The 23,505-nt window shown below is 41.8% G+C and overlaps 2 protein-coding genes across 2 annotated transcripts in view; both read left to right on the forward strand.

Annotated features, from left to right (window-relative positions):
* LOC311044434 (protein NLRC3-like) overlaps positions 1-16,002 on the forward strand; it is a gene marked incomplete at its 3' end in the record, with an annotated part of 28,962 nt that extends 12,960 nt beyond the window's left edge. Inside the window, exons 2-10 of the mRNA XM_084056003.1 lie at positions 6,048-6,124; positions 9,400-9,445; positions 9,647-9,886; positions 10,117-11,887; positions 11,983-12,156; positions 13,593-13,766; positions 13,857-14,030; positions 14,121-14,294; positions 15,822-16,002. Of these exons, the coding sequence (XP_083912129.1) occupies positions 6,077-6,124; positions 9,400-9,445; positions 9,647-9,886; positions 10,117-11,887; positions 11,983-12,156; positions 13,593-13,766; positions 13,857-14,030; positions 14,121-14,294; positions 15,822-16,002 (2,982 nt within the window). The 5' untranslated portion in view covers positions 6,048-6,076. The remainder of the gene's footprint in view (positions 1-6,047; positions 6,125-9,399; positions 9,446-9,646; positions 9,887-10,116; positions 11,888-11,982; positions 12,157-13,592; positions 13,767-13,856; positions 14,031-14,120; positions 14,295-15,821) is intronic.
* Positions 16,003-16,093: 91 nt separating this feature from the next.
* On the forward strand, positions 16,094-23,156 carry LOC311042285 (stonustoxin subunit beta-like). The gene is made up of 2 exons (XM_084052926.1): positions 16,094-16,193; positions 22,555-23,156. Exons 1-2 carry the CDS (start codon positions 16,169-16,171, stop codon positions 23,106-23,108), a joined length of 579 nt encoding a protein of 192 aa, XP_083909052.1. The 5' UTR covers positions 16,094-16,168; the 3' UTR covers positions 23,109-23,156.
* Positions 23,157-23,505: the final 349 nt, after the last annotated feature.

Raw genomic sequence — 23,505 nt, forward strand, 5'->3', positions numbered from 1 at the left:
TATATGTGTGATAGTGTTTTATTATAGTTCATTCACCTACAGTCACTGTATATGTGTAATAGTGTTTTATTATAGTTCATTCACCTACAATCACTGTATATGTGTAATAGTGTTTTATTATAGTTCATTCACCTACAGTCACTGTATATGTGTGATAGTGTTTTATTATAGTTCATTCACCTACAGTCACTGTATATGTGTAATAGTGTTTTATTATAGTTCATTCACCTACAGTCACTGTATATGTGTAATAGTGTTTTATTATAGTTCATTCACCTACAGTCACTGTATATGTGTGATAGTGTTTTATTATAGTTCATTCACCTACAGTCACTGTTGAAACTCTTAAAGGACTGTAGGCTAATTGGGTTCGGATATATCGGTGCCGCCTTGGTGTGTCGGCAAAAACACACTCAGTCAGGATGCAATTTACACAGTGAGGACTGTGGCTTTACTTCCAATCATAGGTTACAGCCACTGCAGGTAATGGCAGAGTTATACAATTGTTTGTGGTCTACAAAAGTAAAGAGATATTGGCAACAGGTTTGTACCAAAATACTAACACATCTTTGCAAAATATCAATCAATGCTATACCAAACAAAGAATAAACAGCAGAATATCGGTTACGATTACGGTTAAGCATCTTCATTAACACTGTACAGGAATAACTACTTCAAAAGGTCTATAATGCTTCTCATTCAAGTCACTTAACCAACAAATAGGCTGATTCATCATCAAACATTCACAATGCAAGTTATCAAACAAACAGCAATATTAACAGCAAACTTAGGTTGATAATCAAATCAGGTAGGCTACAAGCATGAAATAATTACAACTAAGAACACACACACATCGTCAGCGACGCACAAACATGCACCTCTCTGCTAGGAGTTGGTTTGTAGGGTGAGGCTGAAAACAGAAGACTAACTGGATAACACAGCTGAGTCTACCTCTGATAATTAAACTAAAAGGTGTGTCTTAATTAGCTCTCGTTAGCAGATCAAAGGCCCCAGCAGGGCAGCCTGACATAGATCAACGGCTCCATGCCTGCTAGCAGGGCAGCCTGACATAATTGACCTTTCCAACAGTCACTGTATATGTGTAATAGTGTTTTATTATAGTTCATTCACCTACAGTCACTGTATATGTGTGATAGTGTTTTATTATAGTTGTATTAAATGCAGTTCTAAAGTTTAACTTTAGAACTGCCTTATGTAACACTTGTGATAATACTGTATGTGACCTGTAGAGAAGAGGGAAGAATATGGAGAGAGAGGAAGGGGAGAAGAAGAAATGTTGTTGTGGTTGTACTGAGTTTGCCGGTTGTACACGTTGAATGAAAACAGTAAAAAGTTGATATTCTAAAGAGACTCCTCGTTCTTTATATAGCACCCCAAGTGTTATACTAGTGGCAGCTGTGCTAAAGAACCAGACCAAAGGAATTATTTTCTCACTGTTTCAATGTCGGAAAAAAACAAAACAAACAAAAATGCTTAGTGCTCAAGCAGCATTAAGCGCTCCATAGCAAGTTTGTCGGCAACAACCCACGCCTCCCCCCCACCACAACGGACCAAGCGGCAGCGCCAGCTGAGGCTAGACCGGCCCCACCTGCAAGATCAGATTTGCCGTTCCGGCTGGAATTACCATCCGCCTTTACTGGGGACGGAGATGAATCATTTAACATCTGGATTACACGGTTTGAAGTAGCAGTCAATGTGTCTTCATCACAGGTAAACAAAGCTAAACTTTTACCAGCTAGATTGTGTGGGCCAGCATTTGCCTATTGGCAGAGCCTTCCTACTGACATCAAGGATGATTATGAAAAAATTAAAGAATGTCTGGCAGCAGTTTTTGGACGGGCGCAGTTGTTGGCAACGTTCCAGACCTATATACAGTAACAGCACGGCCCCGCAAACCTAACAAGCCTTTTGAGCTGTACTTAGCAGATCTGTCTTGTTTAGTGGAGGAAGCGTTCCCTAATTATGGCATGGAGGCTAAGAAGTGTGAACTATTCAGAAGATTTGCAGCAGGGCTGGACTCATCCTTACAGCTAAAGATACATGAGCATGGTGCCACTGCTGTAGACTCAGCTTTGAAAATTGCAGCTCAGTGCGAGCGTGCCCAGCAGCATGTCTGTCACAACCCCCCCCCAACATACTACCTGCCCCACACAGGGACAAACGTAGCAGCAGCCATTGGCCATTGCCCAAATGCAGGCAGACATAAGGGATATTAAGCAGCAGCAGCATAGGCGCACAGATGACCAGCTGGAGTACCTGTCAGACCGGGTGGCACGGCTGCAGCTGGAGGTTAATACAGTGACACAGAAAGAGCCTCAGCATGACATGCGTTACAGTGCTAGAGACAGACCTGACCGGCGGGAGTACTCCCCTCGCCGGAATGAATACTATGACCACAGGGCATCTGCCCGCCATGACAGCTATGATCACTATGGGGCTCGCAACATGCCACAGAGGAGACGTGAATATACTCCATCTCCACGTTATTCCCCACATGACCATGACGACTACTCTAGAGGCCGTACAGCAACACGCCGCGATGACTGCGCATGTGGCACCACACGCTATGGTGATTCGCCTTACAGGGCCGGACATCCTCACCCAGAGTATGGGGTGCGGAGCGTGCTCTTACCCCCCCCGGCACCGCGACAGTCAGACAGACAGGACATGCCATGCCACCGCCCCACCTCCCCAGGTCGCTGCGTGCGATTCAACTCTTCCGGAGCACAGAGGGAGAGAGATGGGGACAGGTTTCAGGGAAACGAGTATTAGCTGCCATTAGGGACCGAATGACAGCTCTTACCATACACATGGTCAATCCAGACAAATATGACAATCGCACAGCAATTATCCGAGCAGTGATAGAGGGTGCAGAGGTGAATATTCTGCTAGATTCAGGGTCGGATGTTTCTATTATCACAGAGACATTCCGTCACGCAGTACCAGCTTTATGTTCCTGCCCTATGCTCAAGTCATTTGTTCTGGCATCAGGAGTGACCGGGCACCCTCTAGATATACTGGGTTCCCTCACCGCCCAGTTGCGCATTGGTCCACACACGATAGAGCAGGACTTCAGGGTGGCACGGATGGCTAACTATTCTGCCATCCTGGGGTTGGACTTTATGGTCGAACATAACATTCTCATTGACTTTGCTACCCAATGTATGTCCTTGTATGGCCACCAGGAGCCACTATTGAACATGTCAAACCTTATCCCCTTGCAGTGTAATGCAGTGAGTGCCGCCCCAGTGATTGTGCCACCATTGTCAGAGATGGTGGTGACTGCCACAGTCGACTTAGTTAAGTCTCCTTCCCCTGTGGCTCAGAACTATGTAACTTTTCTGGAACCGTCTCAGACTGACACTGGCGGTGGCAAGGGCGCTCACAACAGTGACACATGGCATCGCTACAGTGAGGGTCGCCAACACCTCCAGACAACCCATTCACCTAAAAAAGGGGCAGGACTTGGGGCAGTTCCATCCCCTAATAGGACGTCAACAGGAGAGCTATACAGTGGTGGAGTCCGAGCCTCTCACTGTTCCCAAAACCAATGACTGTCAATATACCACAATGCCCCAAGTCAATGTGGGAGACGCATGCCGTACACCAGCTCAGAAAGAGCAACTGCAGTCACTAATGGCAGATTATTCGGATGTCTTCAGTATACATTCACATGATTATGGGCGCACAAATCTGGTGAACCCGTAAAGAAACGTGCTTATCGCACCTTGCCAGCAAAACAGGCTATCGTTCATGCAGAAATCGACAAATTACTCGAGAAAGGAGTGATCGAGGAATCTCATAGCCCATGGTCGGCACCAGTGGTGCTGATAAAGAAGAAGGATGGCACATACAGGTTCTGCGTGGACTTCAGGGGTCTTAATGCACAGTTAAAGATTCTCACCCCCTACCTCGGGTGGATGACACTTTAGACACACTTTGTCCTTAAGTATGTCAAACACTACTATGATAGGCGGGAGAAGTATGCCCCTTACAGTGTGGGAGAGTTGGTGATGGTGACTGACCCAGCCCGCTCTCGCAAAACAAAATAGCGCCACGATGGTTTGGCCCCTATGTGGTCCTGAGGCAACTTGAAGCGGCCCAGGGCTACCCCCCAGTCACCTTTGAAATACGTGAGGCGGAAAACCCGCTGGCCAAACACAGGGTCCTCCATTTTAATTATCTTAAGCCTTATATGTCCCCCACGAGTCGGCTTAGGCGGGGTGTGACGATGACTACTCCCGCCCCAACTACAGAGGTTCACTCGCCAGCGACTCGCCTCACAGCTCTCTCGGGGTCCTTGCCACTACAGACTACACCTGTTTGGGACCAGTGGCCACGGCCGGCCCCTGCCCCTGTTCTACCCCAGGCCCCAAGGATGGCCATTGCCCCTGCCCCCGTTTCACCTCGAGCAGCAGCCTCTGCTTCCGCCACTGCCCCTTCCCCCGTTTCACCTCAGACCACAGCACTGGCCCTTGCCCCTGCCCCGGCCCCAATGTCGCCTCGAGCTCTGGCCCCGGCATCTAGCCCTATTGCATCACCTACTACTGTTACGGTACCTGGGGCGCCACAGGGGCCTCCTGCACAGTCTGTGCCTGCCCCTAGGAGTCAGAGACTGAGAGGCACGCCTCGTTACTTACAGGACTTTGTGTTGTTTTGAGTCGTTGAACGACCTTGTGGTTAAACAAAAAAAAACAAAAAAAAGGGGGAAAAAAGAGAAAGAATGTAAACATGATGTACACATGATGTTACTGTATCTTGTTAATGCAATATTTTGCCAATTTTCGCACAGGCTGACCAGTAGTCGCTAATGTTAATGTGTGGTTCATGTTTTGTATTAATTGTCTTTTCATGGGTCTCATGGTCAGTGAGAAATGTGGACATTTCTTGATGGGAGGGGGAGTGAATGTAAGACTGAAAGGTTCCTATGCCTAGCAGTAGGGGGAGCAAGAGAGAGAGGGAAGAAAATGCAGAGAGAGGAAGGGGAGAAGAAGAAATGTTGTTGTGGTTGTACTGAGTTTGCCGGTTGTACACGTTGAATGAAAACAGTAAAAAGTTGATATTCTGAAGAGACTCCTCGTTCTTTATATAGCACCCCAAGTGTTATATTAACAATAGAATGGTAATTTACAGTTCACAGCTAGCAGCCGGCCTCTCTTCTTCAGACAATGGCTCAGGTTTAGCATCAGGCCTATGCAACATGTCTCTATGCAAACGTGGACTTTAGTGAAGTAATCTTGACATATACAGAGGCGTCGTTAGGGGGAATTATATATATACCCTAACCCTACCTCTAACCCTAAAACCGAAATAAAGTAACCAAAAAATGGGGGAAAAAGGACCCTAATCCACCCAAATCGCGAGGGGGAGACACGTGCGCGTGCATGTGTCCGTTGCCTTGGGGGCTAAGCCCCCAACCTAGTAGAGACCTAGCAACGCCTCTGCATATATGGTTAATGTTCATAAATATAAGCATCTTGGGGTCTAATATACGACACTGTCACATGAGATTACTTCCACATTCAGCACATCAAATGTATTGGTTGATAGACATGCACACTGTGATAGATAGATAGATAGATAGATAGATAGATAGATAGATAGATAGATATCATGAATCGGTCATTATCAACACCCCACATTCCATAAATACATCAGATGGAAGATCAATTTCAAATAGATGTGCAAAATGCAGATGTGATGTCACCAGGTCAGAACAGCTACGCTGTAATTACAAGAAGCTCTCGTTCTTAAAAAAAAAGACTTACATGATATATATTTTTTAAAGGTTTTGGATAGAGTTTGAATTAAATGAGCTAATCTAGGTCTAATTGTCTTACAATGAAGATCATGCCCCCCAACAAGGGACACGGCTTAGGCGGTGACGCATTTGACGGTCTGATATATTATTCATGTGAAACTAATTATGATTTTGTCTTTTCACTTTCTGAGAGTTTTTCATGTTGAATGTTGTTTTTTTGGTTTTGTCTTTCTTCACTTAACTGTGACATGATGTAATTGTGCAGGTTCTGTGCTGTCATTTGTAAAGCCCAGAATGGAGGACCAGTCACCTTCAGCATCAGTGGCAGCTCCACAGACCCAGGTACAGTACATCTGTTTACTGTTGTCTTCTTTATTCACAGCTTTACTTTATTTGTTTGTTCAGACGGACTCTGTATGATAATGAACAGTAATGTAATGTAAATACACCGGACTTATAGCTCATTTTCATCCGCAGTCCCCACGAAAACACATCAAAACAAGCAACACAAGAGTACATTACATTTCAAAAGGAAAACAGAACAGAGATACACATGAATCATCACACCTGTAAAATACCAATGTGTGAAACAATAATCAATGTGGGATAAAAATATACATCACATCACACAGCTCTAACATAATCTAAGAATTAGCAGCATTTGAGTGCAAATGTTTCCACATGTTTTACGATCATGTTCAATTCATTAAATAAAGTGCGCATCATTGGAAAAAAGGTGTGTGGTTTCTTAACATGACCTCACATAACTTTTCGTCAATAGTAGCCTACAGTCAAAACATCAAAAAATCGTTAAAATGTTGCCGTGTACTAGAGAACTAAATTATTTCAGCACATCCACTAACGAGACAAATTTGCCTCACTGCAACTTATGGTCAATGGTCAACCTATAGTCAGCCTATGTCAATTTCAAAATATGCAATATTAATTAACTGCTATGTCTCCACAAGTTGTCATTCAAATTCTACTGAAATATTTGACAATAGTTTGGCATATTTATTATCATTTTGACGTCTGAAACCGGTTGATTGATGCGTTTACAATTCACTGTTTACCCTGAAGTATAAATTAACTTAAAGCCTAATGCCCAATGAAATATTGCCTTGCATATTAGCAGGGCGGGAATATGCCGTTTTCAATACACGATAGTGCACTTGGTGATACAAGCGCGAAATTTGGCACAGATGTCCTTCATATGACCCTAATTGATAATCAACCTCTGGCCACGCAAAAATCCTAAGATTTCAAGATGGCCACCACCAGTTTTCAAATGGCTGCAACTGGGCCAATGTTTTGAACTATATCACTTAGCTGGGGCTTATTTTAATATATGAGAATATGTTCTGGAGGTATTTCTACCAAGTACGATAAAAAATAACATTAGGTTCCAATATGGCGGCATGTTTTCCAATATGGCTGCCGATAAATTGCAGAAATGTGCATCTGCTTATGGTTTATCCACATGAGCTTGTAGTACATGTCTGTGTATTAATTACCATACACAGAATCCATTTATGGAACATTTGAAAGTGATTTATTAGCTTGGTAAAGCTTAGTGCTTACTTTTTGTTTTGTTATAAGTCATTATAAACACATTCTCATTTACAATGGTGGCTGCGCAAGTGACAGGCCAGTTTACTAGCAACTGCAACCACAGAGGGGTGTGCAGATAAGTCCAAACTTAAAGCATTTGCAGTGTCCAGAACATGCTTTTTTACATCCACATCGTGTCAGCTTCTGGCATAATTTGGCAAACAGGAGTGCACAAGAGTGACTGGCCCTGTTTATGTCCTGCTTGGAATGCACTTCACTTGCATTCACTTCCTTGTAGGAACTACTTCTATGAAGTTCTATCGTACGTGAGTACTATGAACTCCTCAATGACTTGCATATGTTTATCATTTATTGCAAAAGGTGTTGAACCTAATTTGGAGAAGTTGTCTGCCATGCTGACCTTTTTCCCTTTCCATGGAAGGACGAAACTGTGTGGCATCCCCTGAATGCATGAAAGAAGCAAAGACCTGATGACTTTGATTCAATAGCTGATGCAATTTCATGAACAGGGATCCATCTGAGATCCTTCCCTCCTTCCAAAGGCAATCCACAGCTAATTCAAGCCAAGTCTTTGAACAAGTGAAACTGTTATGTCAACAATGTCAGTATCTGAGGCAGAGCTCAGAGGATAGCATCTGACACATCATGATTCGCAGCTCAGATACTGACGTTGTTGTCATAGCAGTTGCACTTGTTCATATTAAGTAAGTCTGAGACTTATTGTCAGTATCAGCTGAGAACGCAGGGGTCTTATAGACCCCCTGGTATTGCTGAGGTGGAGCGCCACACTCACCATACCTACTCATACACTGATCCTGACCGAACCCATGACCATGTGATCCGAAGGTGAAAGCTCTACCGACTGAGCTACCCAGACACAAAGACTTGGCTCCTTCCAAAGGCAATCCACAGCTAATTCAAGCCAAGTCTTTGAACAAGTGAAACTGTTATGTCAACAATGTCAGTATCTGAGGCAGAGCTCAGAGGATAGCATCTGACACATCATGATTCGCAGCTCAGATACTGACGTTGTTGTCATAGCAGTTGCACTTGTTCATATTAAGTAAGTCTGAGACTTATTGTCAGTATCAGCTGAGAACGCAGGGGTCTTATAGACCCCCTGGTATTGCTGAGGTGGAGCGCCACACTCACCATACCTACTCATACACTGATCCTGACCGAACCCATGACCATGTGATCCGAAGGTGAAAGCTCTACCGACTGAGCTACCCAGACACAAAGACTTGGCTTGAAAAAGCTGTTGAAGAACCTCAGATGGATGGATCCCCCTTCATGAAAATGCATCAGCTATTGGATCATAGTCATCAGGTCTTTGCTTCTTTCATGCGTTCAGCAGATGCCATACAGTTTTGTCCTTCCACGGAAAGAGAAAAAGGTCAGCACCTGTTTGAGAAAATATCCCTATATACAGTATATATAAGTTTTTGTATTTATTGGTGAACATATTGAAAAGTCTGTTGCCCTAGGTCATTAAAAAGCTACCAAATCACTTTAAAATGTGCTATAAATTGATTCTGGGTATGGTAATTAATACAAATACATGTGCTACAAGCTCATGTGAATGTACATTTATGCAATTTATCGGCAGCCATATTGGAAAATATGCCGCCATATTAGAACCTAATATTATTTTTTTTATCTTATTTGGTAGAAATACCATCAGAACATATTCTCCTACATTAAAATAAGGGGGAAATCAAAGATTTACAGCCCCAGCAAAGTGATATAGTTCAAAATGTTGGCCCAGTTGCAGCCATTTTGAAAACCGGTGGTGGCCATCTTGAAATCTTAGGATTTTTGCGTGGCCAGAGGTTGATTATCAATTAGGGTCATATGAAGGACATCTGTGCCAAATTTCTCGCTTGTATCACCAAGTGCACTATGGTATCAATTTCCCGCCCTGCTATATACCACCCCATTGCATATGTTGATGCAATGGGGTGGTTATTGTAAGTACAAGACGTAATGTTGAACAATAGCACTCAGGCATGATATGATTAAAATAACATGACTGTGTACAACAGGGTGCTGGTGACGGCTTGACTTCAGAAAAGACGGATGCAGAAAAAGGTGAGCTTTTTCTGGTGCTACCTTCTTGTTTACCAGGATGTACATACTCAATATCATATTCCCAAACTATTAATCTATCAGTTATTCCACCACTATTTTTGTGGGGATGTACAGATGCAGAGAGCTTTATTTTGCATTTGCTTAATGAACATTTTCTGTGATACATTTATCTCAACCACTCTCTTTTTCTCTTGCAAACAGCACATTTTGTGATCCAGCAGAGGGCACAGTTGATTCAAAAGGTTTCCATTGTCATGCCTATAGTAGACAGTCTAGGAACCATGGTCCATCCTGAGCTCTATGAGAAGATTAAAGCCAAGGAGACAAGCATGGACCAAATGAGAGAACTGTACATGGCGATCGATAAAGGGGGAGCAGCCATCCAAGCAGCATTTTACAATGCCCTTAAACGACACCAACCAGACCTGTCGGAGAGGCCAGGTAGGACTTTATGTTCTGCTAAATTAATATTATTAGTAGTATTTGTTATACCAACTTCCCCAAAGCAATAACTTATTATGAGAAATTAAGCTCCTCAATTGCATCACACAATTTATTAGAGCTCAGCAACAACCATAGAACCAACCATATCATTACAAAGACTTCTCAATGAGGACCACATTTACCATAATATGCACTCACTGATGTCCTCTGTTCTTTGGTCATTTTAGAAAGTCTTGCTGCTGCCTGTAAACAACAATTGAAGTCTAATCTGACACAGAAGTTTCAATGTCTGTTTGAGTGGATCACAAGTCAAGAAAAGAAAACACAACTGAATCAGATCTTCACAGAGGTTTACATCACAGAGGGAGGGAGTGGAGAGGTCAACAATGAACATGAAGTCAGACAGATTGAAAAATTGTCCAGGAAACCACCCACGAAAGAAACGGAAATCAAATTCAAAGACATTTTTCAACCTGTATCTAGAGAAAATTACCCAATCAGAAAAGTGATGATGAAGGGAGTGGCTGGCATCGGAAAAACAGTCCTAACTCAGAAGTACGCTCAGGACTGGGCAGAAGGCACATCCAACCAGGAAATTGACTTCCTGTTTCCATTCACTTTCCGAATGCTGAATTTGGAGAAGGAGACGACTTACAGCTTGGTGGGACTTCTTACTACATTTTTTGGTGGAATCAAGGAATCAATAATCCGCGGCTTCGACAAGTACAAAGTTGTGTTCATCTTTGATGGCCTTGATGAGTGTCGGATTGCTCTAGACTTCCGCAACACTAAGATCTGCACTGATGTCACAAAGAAAACCTCAGTGGGTGTACTGGTGACAAACCTCATCAATGGAAACCTGCTTCCTACTGCTTGCATCTGGCTAACCACGCGACCTGCAGCAGCCGGTCTGATCCCTTCTAATTATTTTGACAGGGTGACAGAGGTGAGAGGGTTCACTGACCCCCAGAAGGAGGCGTTCTTCAAGAAGAGATTCAGTGGTGATGAGAACCAGGCCAGAATCATCTCACACATCCAGACATCACGAAGCCTCCACATCATGTGTCACGTCCCAGTCTTCTGTTGGATCACTGCTAACGTTATGGAGGACATGTCAAGAACAGAGGAGAAAGGCACGCTGCCAAAGACCCAGACTGAGGTGTACATCCACTTCATTGAGCTTCATTCCAAACACAAGGAGGCCAGGTATCAAGACGGAACTCATGGAAAGTTTGATTCAAATCCAGAACAGGCCATTCTGTCTCTGGGAAAACTGGCTTTTGAACAGCTGAAGAAAGGCAACGTGATCTTCTATGAAGAAGACCTGGCAGAGTGTGGCATAGACCAAAATGCTGCACGGTACTCAGGAGTGTTCACACAGATCTTTACAAAGGACCGTGGGATGCACGCGGACACAGTGTTCTGCTTTGTCCATCTGAGTGTTCAAGAGTTTTTGGCTGCTCTCCATGTCTATAGCACATGTGTCAACCGTGGTGTCAACCTACTGTCAACCTTCAAATTTATGAAGTTTAGAAAGTTGAATCATCTCTACCAGAGTGCTGTACACAAGGCCTTAGAGAGTCCAAATGGACACTGGGACTTGTTCCTTCGTTTCCTGCTGGGCCTCTCAGTGGAGACCAATCAGCCTCGCTTAAATAGACTGTTGAAGCAGACAGGAAGTAGGTCACAGACCAATGAGGAAACAGTCATGTACATCAAGAAGATGATCAGGGAGAATCCTTCTGCAGAGAGAAGCATCAATCTGTTCCACTGTCTGAATGAGCTGAATGATCATTCTTTAGAGGAAGAGATCCAGCAATACCTGAGATCAGGAAGTATTTCCAAAGACAAACTCTCTCCTGCTCAGTGGTCAGCTCTGGTCTTTGTGTTGCTGTCATCAGACAAGGAGCTGGAGGTGTTTGACTTGAAGAAATACCAAGCTTCAGAGGAGGCTCTTCTGATGCTGCTGCCAGTGGTCAAAGCCTCAAATAGAGCTCTGTAGGTGAACTGATAACTTGATACATTTAACATAAAAGGTCATCTTTATATTACATGATATTAAATATATGATTTTATAACTTTTTTCTCTTCAGGCTGAGTGGCTGTTACCTATCAGAGAAATGCTGTGAGGCGTTATCATCTGCTATCAGTTCCAAGTCCTCCAGCCTGAGGGAATTGGACCTCGGTAACAACGATTTACAGGATTTGGGAGTCAAAGAGCTCTCTGGTGGACTGGGGAGTCCAGACTGTAAACTGGAGACCGTCAGGTCAGTATTCCTTAACCTTTTCAACAAATTTCAGCTGGTGCACGTGCATATATGTGACCCCACATGATAAACGATAAGTCTTCTAGGCATTTTTCATTTTCGTTTTTTCATGTCATATGAAAGTAGTGAATCATAGCTACAAATTGACATTGTGCAGATTGACCCACCAGTTTTCGAGATATGGCTTATAGAATGATGCTTTGTAGAGATACAGTGCACTGAGAAAACTGCATTCAAAGATTCACTTCTGTGATCTGTAAGATTTTAACACCTATCCCAGCATGCATTGCTGAAGGTGGGGGTTTGAGGGGGGGCCGGGTAAACACCTCAGATGTGTCCCAGGGTGCATTGTTCTCAAATGGGGGGTGGGGGGCTTTGATAGCTTGGAGCTCAGCTCCCAGGGTCTTTTAGTGAACACTTCACAATTTTAAAAGAAATGGCAAAACTTAGCAAGTCTACAAGCTATAGGCTAGTACCTAAATATTTTACCACTACTGGCTTACTGTACCTATTAAACATGAAAACAATACCCAAATGGGTCCATTTGGTTTCATTAATATTGCTACAGTAACCTTGTTTATTCATTCATTTTTAAACAGGACGGTAATGTTACACTGTGCAGAAATCCAAAATAGCCGATCTACAAGCTCACAAGGCGTTGGAGAGCGACGTGTTGTGAGCTTGTAGATCTGCTATTTTCATGTCTTGTGTTTGTATATGTTGGACTTTGGCGTTGATTGTAGCGTCAGTTTTGATGCGATCTTGGAAGAGTTTGCATAATTTTAATCACAAGGCCCGTACCTTTAAAATGGTATATAGCTTGACTAGGTAGGTGAAACACACAATAATGTACACATGTTTGTTTGTGTGAAAAAATGAAGAAACAAAAAACGCTTGGTGTTGGTGGTGATCTGGTTGCTTGTTTCTGAAACAAGGCTGGCAGTGGCAAGTGTTCGCCACTGCCCCCTGCTGGAACTAGTGCACCAGGATGACTAACAAACACATTTACACAACAGTTTTAACAAAATATGATTGTTAATACATCATTCTTTGAGGTTTACATTAGACACAAGCCAACAGACTAGTGATACCTTTCAAAACGATCGGGTAGAAATAGCGGATTTTACCGCGATTTCGCGATGTTTAGATGGAAAAAGAGGATTTGGTTAGCAATGCTAACAAATGGTCTAACCTCATACTTTACTACATGTTTATGCATTTATTTCATATTTACATGTCAATTTAAGCTCTGAAATTTCTGTCAGACATACTCTAGTATGTGAAGAGTCTAACTTAGCTATTAACTCATTTTGGATAAAAATATATATATACTTTTTCAGCTTTTCTGGCAATAGCTTTTGGCGAGAAGACTGTTTGTCCTTCATGGCCAGTCACATATATTAGATATATGATTTTATAACTTTTTTCCTCTTCAGGCTGAGTGGCTGTAACCTATCAGAGAAATGCTGTGTGGCGTTATCATCTGCTGTCAGTACCAAGTCCTCCATCCTGAGGGAATTGGACCTCAGCAGCAACGATCTACAGGATTTGGGAGTCAAAGAGCTCTCTGGTGGACTGGGGAGTCCAGACTGTAAACTGGAGATTGTCTCGTCAGTATTCCTTAACCTTTTCAACCAATTTCAGCTGGTGCACGTGCATATATATTAAATATATGATTTTATAACTTTTTTCCTCGTCAGGCTGAGTGGCTGTAACCTATCAGAGAAATGCTGTGAGGCGTTATCATCTGCTATCAGTTCCAAGTCCTCCATCCTGAGGGAATTGGACCTCAGCAACAACGATCTACAGGATTTAGGAGTCAAAGAGCTCTCTGGTGGACTGGGGAGTCCAGACTGTAAACTGGAGACCGTCAGGTCAGTATTGCCTAACATTTTCAACCAATTTCATCTGGTGCACGTGCATATATATAAAATATATAATTGTATAACTTTTTTCCTCTTCAGGCTGAGTGGCTGTAACCTATCAGAGAAATGCTGTGAGGCGTTATCATCTGCTATCAGTTCCAAGTCCTCCATCATGAGGGAATTGGACCTCAGCAACAACGATCTACAGAATTTGGGAGTCAAAGAGCTCTCTGGTGGACTGGGGAGTCCAGACTGTAAGCTGGAGACCGTCAGGTCAGTATTCCTTAACCTTTTCAACCAATTTCAGCTGGTGCACGCGCATATATAAGCAACACTGCAAATGAAATGTGCAGCTAAAGTAGAAAATATAAAATGTTCACTACGTTGCACCCTTTATTCATTTAATTTGGCCTTCAATAGATCTGTATTAAAGAGTCATTTTTTGTTGATTTACTATACTTCATTCTCTCTGTGTAAACATCAGAGTTTGAGGAGAAAAACGTAATCCCTTAAAACCTGTAAAACTCTTTAAAGGAGTAGTTCACCCAAAAAATGACTTATTTTCTATGAATAGCACACCCCATGAAGCCTGAATTCATGGATCTTTTTTGTTTTTTGTCGCATTCCTAATGTATAATGTATCGGTAGGAGACACAAAGTAGACTCTTTGTGTCTCCTACCAGAAATACACTGGTCATCAAATGATTGACTCAGGAATGCGACTAAAACTATAACAAATAATCCATGAATTTAAGGCTTCATGCAGTGTGTGATTGATAGGAAATAAGTCATTTTTTGGGTGAACTACATCTTTAAACCTGTAGAACTCATTAAAACCAGGAAAGCATCTGTGTCATAATATACTTTGGCTATTCTCAGAAAACTCAAGATGAAATCAAATTAAGATGTTAATCCAAAACGAAACCAAAGTAAAGAGTTTTGATTAATTACCAAAAATATATGTTTTTGTCCTAATAAAATCAAAGCAAAAATGTTAACCTGCTTATCAGTTAAAGTGTAGGTTGAAAAAGAAAATTCCTCAATGAGCAGCTGCTGCCCCTCTTTCTATCTCATACTTAAATGCCCTCCTCCCCATGGGGTTCTTTTGTAGTCCAGGCATTTCATTATTTTATGATTTGATGGCTGCCATGATGATCTTAACCCCACAGTTAATCGGCCTGACAGTAGCAGCCTAAGTGGCCATATATTAGGTAAAAAGGGATCCCAGCCATTCAGCTACTATTTCACTTATTTTATCTGCTCCCACATGCATAATCTAATCTGTTAGCAGATCTCACAAAATACTTGTATAGGAGCTTTTCTTAGGGGAAGGCCTTTGATCAGGATTTAAACTGTGCTTTACCCAATCAAAATGGAGTGGGTGTGACTGATAAGTAAACCTCTGCCTTGCGTGTGTTGTAAATGGGAACGTTTGTAAAACAGTGAAAGGGGATGCATTGGATATAATAGTTCACTTCATGGGCTAGTGTAAGTCGGAGGTGAAACGTAGCATCCAAAAGTTGTTGAAACTCAAAAAGGTTGGAGATAAACTTTGTATTCTTTACTCAGTTTGGTCAACAGCCATTAGACAGTGAAGTGCAGTGAGAACTTGAGACAACTTGGCCACTTGACTTTTATACGGACCAAGCCCCATCAAACGAGTCTCAGACCTCAGTTTCACATAGCAGAGGTTTTGTTATGAAAAAGCAACAACATTGTATTCACATAACCTGTGTGTGTGTGTGTGTGTGTGTGTGTGCGTGCGTGCGTGCGTGCGTGCGTGCGTGCGTGCGTGCGTAGGTTGTCAGGCTGTATGGTCTCAAAGGAAGGCTGTTCTTATCTGGTCTCAGCTCTGAGATCCAACTCCCATCTCAAAGTGTTGGATTTAAACTACAATCACCTAGGAGACGGAGTAAATCTACTCTCTGCTTTACCACTGGAGACTCTGAGGTATGGAGAGAACTGCTGTCACTCATTGTAAATGTGTTCTAGTTGAGTAAGGAAATCATATGGTGATTCTGTACAATATTGTTTAATGTTTCATCCTGAAAAATCATTATCAATTATTGTTTCTATTATTGAATGGAATATGCAGACATTTACTTTGTATCTCCTCCACCCCCAGAGTCGAACATGGTGGAGAGAAGATGCTGGAACCAGGTCTGAGGAAGTGTAAGTGAGAATTAAAATACATTTTCTTTTGGGGGGGGGGGGTCATGTATTACACATCCAGCTATGTAGATCAACGTATACATAGCAGCACGTGACATTCACTCATTCACGTCCTTCTGTGAATGAAGATAATAATCACTGTAAGTGTAATGTGTTTTCACTCACAAGAATCCCCTGTAAATGGGTAAGGTTGTAACAGTTTAAACATCCATTTTGGAGTTGCGGTTCGGCCTTCCGTGGCCCATACAGCCTCAAATTCTGAATCCTTAAATACTTCACCAAAACATAAAAACTAAAATGTACGTGTAAATACAGTGGTGAAAGAAGTACTCCCAAAGTAAAAATATCAATACTGTAATGTAGATATATTGTAAGTAGAAGTCCCATATTCAAAATGTAATAGTACAAAAGGCACCAACATCTTAAAGTACCAAAAGTAAAAGTACTCATTGTGCAGAATGTCCTATTTCTAAAGTTCAAAATGTAAAACAAATCTATTGAAAATAGCCGATCTACAAGCTCACAATGCGTTGTGGTTAGTGTATGTTTTGTAATAATAATCAAAATCTACAAAGTAACTAGTAACTACTACTAAAGTTAGGGTGGGTTGTAGTGGAATAAAAGTACAATATTTTCCTCTGAGCTGTAGTGGAGTAGGCTATAAAGCTATAAAGCGTTCTCAAACTATGGGTCGCGACCCAAAGTGGGGTCGCGGGAGGGTGCCGTTGGGGTCGCGCATTGGCAACCAAAAAAAAGAAGAAAAAAACATTACCCCCCCCCAAAAAATCCCTCATAATATGGGGTCGTGTTATAAAAAAGTTTGAGAACCCCTGCTATAAAGTAATGGTATTGAAAATTGGAAATACTCCAATACTCAAAGTTGTACTTAAGTACAGTAGACCTACTTTAGTAAATGTACTTAGTTACTTTCCACTACTGTGTAAATATGAAAATAATGCATGAGTAGCAAATTATTTTAGTCATCCAATCCTCAGGCCCACTTCTGCCCCACGAGAGCAGGTTGGACAACGAGAGAGAGAGAGAGAGAGAGAGAGAGAGAGAGAGAGAGAGAGAGAGAGAGAGAAGCGCAAGCAGCTGTCAACAGATCTGTTTTAGAGGTGTAATGTAGACGGATGGATCAGGCAGGGCGAGGAACTGTTCTCTATAGCAAGGGTTCCCAAACTTTTCAGGCCGTAATCCCCCAAAATAATCATATTTGAACTGGGGACTGAATGTTCAAAACTGTCCACATTTTGGACAGGAACATTTTATATTTTGTGTGACACTGTCATTGATGCCAGTCAGTCCTCTGACTGTGATATTTGGGGTGGTTGTGGAGGGTACACTAGTGTCACAATGACAGGCCGTAGCTTTCTCTTCATTATTAACATGAAGACGGACCTGCTCAGTTGGACTCTGACACCAACTCATAAACGCTGGGTGGAGGAGCTGATGGAGAATTTAAAGATTGAACATATTTAAAGGAGCTACACCATGAATGTAAAAAAATATATTTAATTTAATATCATATTGTTTATGTCCCTCAAACGTTTTTTTGAGGTTTGAGCCTAAATCAAGCCTCAGATATACTCATTCCAACTAACTTCTCTCTGACTTATAAAGCACTTTCACCTGCAATTGTCCTGTTTGACACGGGGCGCTATTGAGCCAGTTTGTATGCATGTTATCTCCTGGTTATGTGTGGAAAAAGTAAAAATATATTTGAAAAAAAAAGAATAATATTACATTCCGAACCTGACGTCACGTTCGGGTGTAAATCAGTTTGGTCTGTTTTGAGACCAATTTACAGAAAACCCCAGACATGCTGTGAAAGCCTGAGTGTTCAAACTGGGGTGTTTTTTGGGATAGAAGAGAGGTAGGGGAGACCAAAAACACACAAAAAAGAAGGAAAAGTTCAAATTCAAAGTCCCTTTAACATTCAGGGAGAGAAACAGAGTTTTATAACCTTTCTTTATTCATTACGGGGCCAGGCTGCCAGCATGGCTCTGTTTTGATATTGGCATTATTCTTCTGTTTCTTCTTCTTCTTCTTCTTCTTCTTCTGCCGTTTTTGCCAGTTCTGGCTGAACCGTGCATACGCTTTTTACGAAACTCGGCCATATGATAGATGGTCATGAAAAACTATCAAGAAATAAATCTCACAATCTTTCGTCAAAAGGTGGCGCTATAGCACTCAATTGAAAATGCCAACTTTGAACAGGTACAACTCATGCCCTGTTTGACATACAGCAATAAAACTTCAATACACACATGCGTCTACTCATGATGAACAACTTTCACACTCTGACTTTTGACCTCTGACCTTTAGATCTCCCACCATTTTGAATTATATGAAAAACAGTTAAAACCTATCTCCTCTTGGGATTTTTGAGTAATCTGCACGAAACGTTTTACACGTGAACTTTGGACCTATGCCGACACAACGGTGGGAGCGTTTTTTTCTAAGTGAAAAAATGAAGCTTTAATGAGTCAATGAATATTGCAGTTTTATGACAATTAGTCATCTGCCCTTAACACATACATGCAGACTCACATTTCTTTGAAACTTTGCGGTAATGTAGAGGGTCATTCCAAATATCACTGAAACCAATCTTACTCCAATTGGTCAAAGGGGGGGCGCTATAGCGATTTTTTGAAAACGCAAACTTTAAACAGGAAAAAGTCATGCCTCGTTTGGCCGACAGCCATTAAACCTGCTTACACATGTGCCTTGACTCATGAGGAACACATCTATCACGTTGACCAGTAAGCTCCGCCCTTAGATTGTCCGCAATTTTGAGCAGTTTGAAAAACACTTAAACCCAGGATTTTTCAGCTATTTGCGTGAAACTGTATCATCTGTGTGATCTCTTTTTTCACAGTTTCTGTCTGTTGGTCCAATGGCTTCTCGCTTGAGCGCGTGTCTTAAAACCTCAAGATCAACACTTCAAGCCTCACTTGATGTAGACTTCATTTAAGATGCATTGCACACAACATGATTGTGTCAATTAATGCATGTGCAATTGTTAAAGATAACCTGAAATGCTTATTTGAGAGGGTATGTTTTTGCAAAATACTTCATTCTGAAAATAGCCGATCTACAATCTCAAAACTTTTCAGATAGCAACGTGTTTCTGAGCTTGTAGATCGGCTGCTTTCACTGGTTCACTTTTATCTTCAACAGACAACCTCAGCCTGGACAAAGCTATAGCACTATAGGTAGTGTTGCAGCCTGTCAATCCGAAGGTTGAGGGTTCGATTCCTGTTAATGGCAATAGGTTGAGATGTCCAATCAATCCATTCTGCTTCCATCTCTCTCTCTTCAATCTATTATGTTTCCATGTCTCTCTTTCTTCAATCTATTCCATTTCCATGTCTCTCTCTCTCTCTCTCTCTCTCTCTCTCTCTCTCTCTCTCTCTCTCTCTCTCTCTCTCTCTCTCTCTCTCTCTCTCTCTCTCATTCACTGGCCCCGTATTATTGCTGCTTGCAGCTATATTTTGAACTTGAGTTTCTTTCCTTTGATTATGATTATTCTGCTTTATATTTCTTTCTTTCTTTCTTTCTTTCTTTCTTTCTTTCTTTCTTTCTTTCTTTCTTTCTTTCTTTCTTTCTTTCTTTAACCTTGTGAGTGCCACATGTCCCCACAATTATAGCAGAATTTGAGAAATTGTGAGGATCGTTTGCAGTTAGGATTAGTCATTTAGACGTTATAGGTTTAGGGGTTAGGTTTGGAGTTATAGCGTGATACGTTGCGGTCACTGAGCTTGTAGATCAGCTATTCTCAGCTTTAGGTTTTTGGTTAAAAATGTACCCAACCTTAAATGTTTATGTCCTCACAAGTATAGTATATGTGTGTGTGTGTGTGTGTGTGTGTGTGTGTGTGTGTGTGTGTGTGTGTGTGTGTGTGTGTGTGTGTGTGTGTGTGTGTGTGTGTGTGTGTGTGTGCAGAATTACAGCTATCTTTATAAAATAGGACATAAGTGCTTAAAGTGTGTTATGTATTCATAATCTAAATATACATATATATAAATCTTGTAACTTATGTATTCAAATAATTGTAGTGGAGTAAAAATCACAATATTTGCCTCTAAGATGTAGTGGAGAATACATTATTGAATCATTTTCATCAAAATATACGTATGGTACAAAAGTAAAAAGAACTTGCCCCCCCCCCCCCCTCAAAATCTGTAAAGATGTGTCAAAAGGTCAAAAATAGCAGATCTACAAGCTCACAGCATGTCACATTGCAACGTGTTGTGAGCTTGTAGATCTGCTAATTATATATAAATATGTATACAAAAGGGGTTAGTGGTTCAAGTATCTTGGGTATTATTCAAATGTATAATAGTAATCTAAAGCTACCGAGTACTGTAACTAGTAAGTAAAGTTTTCGAATATTTGTAGTGGAGTAAAAAGTAGACTACAATTTGCCTCTGAGATGTAGTGGAGTAGAAGAAATACAGTAGTATGTAAAGTTAAAGCATCTCATTGATCCACATGTTCTGGTCCTGTTCTGTCCTGTTCTTATCTGTTATATACTGGAGGGGAGTTCTGGGGGCACTGTCCAGGATAGTACAAACGAGTGTTCCACATGAACCTAAGCTTGTTGTCTTAGGAGATACTTACAATAAGTGTATAGCCCTTAGGTGGAAGGACGAACTCCCACCAGCTCTTTAAACCTCTTTATGGTTTAAAGAACTAACTGCTTGTATTCCTAGTGAAAGAATTATGTATAACCTCAGACAGAAGCCTGAGGACTTTGAGGGAATCTGGTATAAACTAATTGACTTCACTGAGGCAAATGATGTGGAAGATTGAAAGTCTATCCTGGACGGTGTCTGCAACCTGGCTGCATTTAGGCCTTGAAGTTAGGATTTAAGAAGAGAGAGGGGGGGGGCTTTATTAATTCATTTATTTAATTGTTTTCACTTTTTTTGGTACTTAGTTACCTAACACCACTGACCACTTCAGCTCTAAATACTTAAACTGTAAAACAATAGTGAAAAAAGTACTGTAACTAGTAAGTAAAGTTTTCAAATAATAGTAGAGTAAAAAGTACAATATTGTATATCACCTATTTTCAAATATCTGTATAAAATAGCCCTTAAGTGCTTAAAGTGTCTTATGTATTCATAATCTAAATCTACAATCTTGTAACTTATGTTTCAGTTTTCAAATACTTGTAGTGGAGTAAAAAGTACAATATTTGCCTCTGAGATGTAGTGGAATAGAGGATATACAGTAGTCATATAAAGTTAGAGTAACTCAAAATTGTAAGTACAGTACTTGAGTAGATGTACTTAGTTACTTAACACCACTGACCACTTCAGCCCCAAATACTTAAACTGTAAATCAATAGTGAAAATAGCAGATCTACAAGCTCACAAAGCGTTGCGACGCATTGTGAGCTTGTAGATCTGCTATTTTCACTATTGATTTAAAAAAGAAAGATTTAAAAAAGAATGTGTGTGTGTGTGTGTGTGTGTGTGTGTGTGTGTGTGTGTGTGTGTGTGTGTGTGTGTGTGTGTGTGTGCGTGCGTGCGTGCGTGCGTGCGTGCGTGCGTGCGTGCGTGCGTGCGTGCGTGCGTGCGTGTGTGTGTGCAGCCTGATCTCACAGAATTTAGTATACATGCACGGATCCAGTGCAGGTCATTCCGTGCATAGTCGCCTAGAAAACCTGAAAATCTGTGCATATGTACGGCGAGTCCCACAGTGGGCGTAACCAGTTGCAACCACAAACAACATTTACGATCCTGTGCCTATTGGTACGTAACTCAAACGGCACTTATTAGGCTCAAGGGAACGTCGCAACGTTAGGGACTGCATTTCGCTCGCTTTAGCTCGCTCGGTGGCGACAGTTCCCTTGAGACTGCGCGGCTCCAAAATGGTTAGTCAATGGGGGAGATGTGAGGCGGCTATGCACAGATTTTCGGGTTTTCCAGTTGTCTATGCATGGAATAACACCTCCGTGCAATGTATACTAAGTCGTGTGTGTGTGTGTGTGTGTGTGTGTGTGCGTGTGTGCGTGCGTGCGTGCGTGCGTGCGTGCGTGCGTGCGTGCGTGCGTGCGTGCGTGCGTGCGTGTTACTATACTTGTGAGGCCCACAAGTATAGTAGCATTTGAGAAATAGACATTGTGAGTTGTTTTTAGGTTGTTTTATGTTAGTTGCACACTCCGGTGTGTGTGTGTGTGTGTGTGTGTGTGTGTGTGTGTGTGTGTGTGTGTGTGTGTGTGTGTGTGTTCGTCCGTCCGTCCCCGCCCCCATACAACCATCACAATAAAAGTCTAAACTCAATAAACACAATAATATTCATGAGGTTTTAATGTGTTGTGATGTTTTGTCATGTGTTCTTCTCACAGATTCCTGTTCACTCTCACTGGATCTGAACACAATGCACAAGAGAATGTCTCTGTCAAAGGAGAACCGGAAGGTGATTGGAACAGGATACCATGAGTACCCTGATCATCCAGAGAGATTCACCTCTACGTGGCAGGTGTTGTGTACAGAGAGTCTGTGTGAAGGTGGGAGGTACTACTGGGAAGTAGAATGGAGTTGGGTGGGTCATATAGCAGTCAGTTATAAAGACATCAACAGACAGGGTGATTTTGAGTCACGCTTTGGAAACAATAACAAGTCCTGGTGTTTACGTTGCTCTGATAGTGGCTACACGTTCACACACAACAGAGTTGCTACTGAAGTGTCAGGAGGTGTTTCCTCCATAGGAGCAGGCAAAGGCAGAGGCAGAGTGGGGGTTTACCTGGATCACAGTGCAGGTACTCTGTCATTCTACTGCGTTACTGACACAAGGACCCTCCTCCACCTCCATACAGCTCACACCACCTTCACACAACCTCTATATGCAGGAATAGGGGTTGGTTATGGAGATACATCAGAGCTGTGTAAGATCTGGTAGAGAGAGAGAGAGAGAGAGAGAGAGAGAGAGAGAGAGAGAGAGAGAGAGAGAGAGAGAGAGAGAGAGAGAGAGAGAGAGAGAGAAAACACAGTAACACACTCTGCAGTGGTCATACTGTATATTTTGGACTTGAGTAAAAGTAGAAATACCACAATGTAGAAATAACTCTGTTAGCAGTAAAACGTCCTGCTTTACAAATCGTACTTAAGGCAAAAGTATTAGTGTCAAAATGGTTCTCAAATTAGTGGTTCTCAAAGTGCGGTCCAGGGACCCTCAGGGTTCCAAATGGACCCTTACAGATCTGTAACTCTGAACTCCTTGAAATGACAAAGATTGAGAACCACTGCTCTATGGGTTGTGAGCTTGTAGATCTGCTATTTTTGACTTGTTTTTGTTG

Source organism: Gymnoscopelus microlampas, assembly GCF_963454915.1.
Source record: "Gymnoscopelus microlampas genome assembly, chromosome: 1".
NCBI lineage: Eukaryota > Metazoa > Chordata > Actinopteri > Myctophiformes > Myctophidae > Gymnoscopelus > Gymnoscopelus microlampas.

Excerpts from the sequence above, each read along its gene's own strand:
- LOC311042285 (XM_084052926.1), top strand. The coding sequence starts at position 16,169 with ATGCTGGAACCAGGTCTGAGGAAGT. Across the intron at positions 16,194-22,554 it reads GGAACCAGGTCTGAGGAAGT|ATTCCTGTTCACTCTCACTG; the intron begins GTAAGTGAGAAT and ends TTCTTCTCACAG.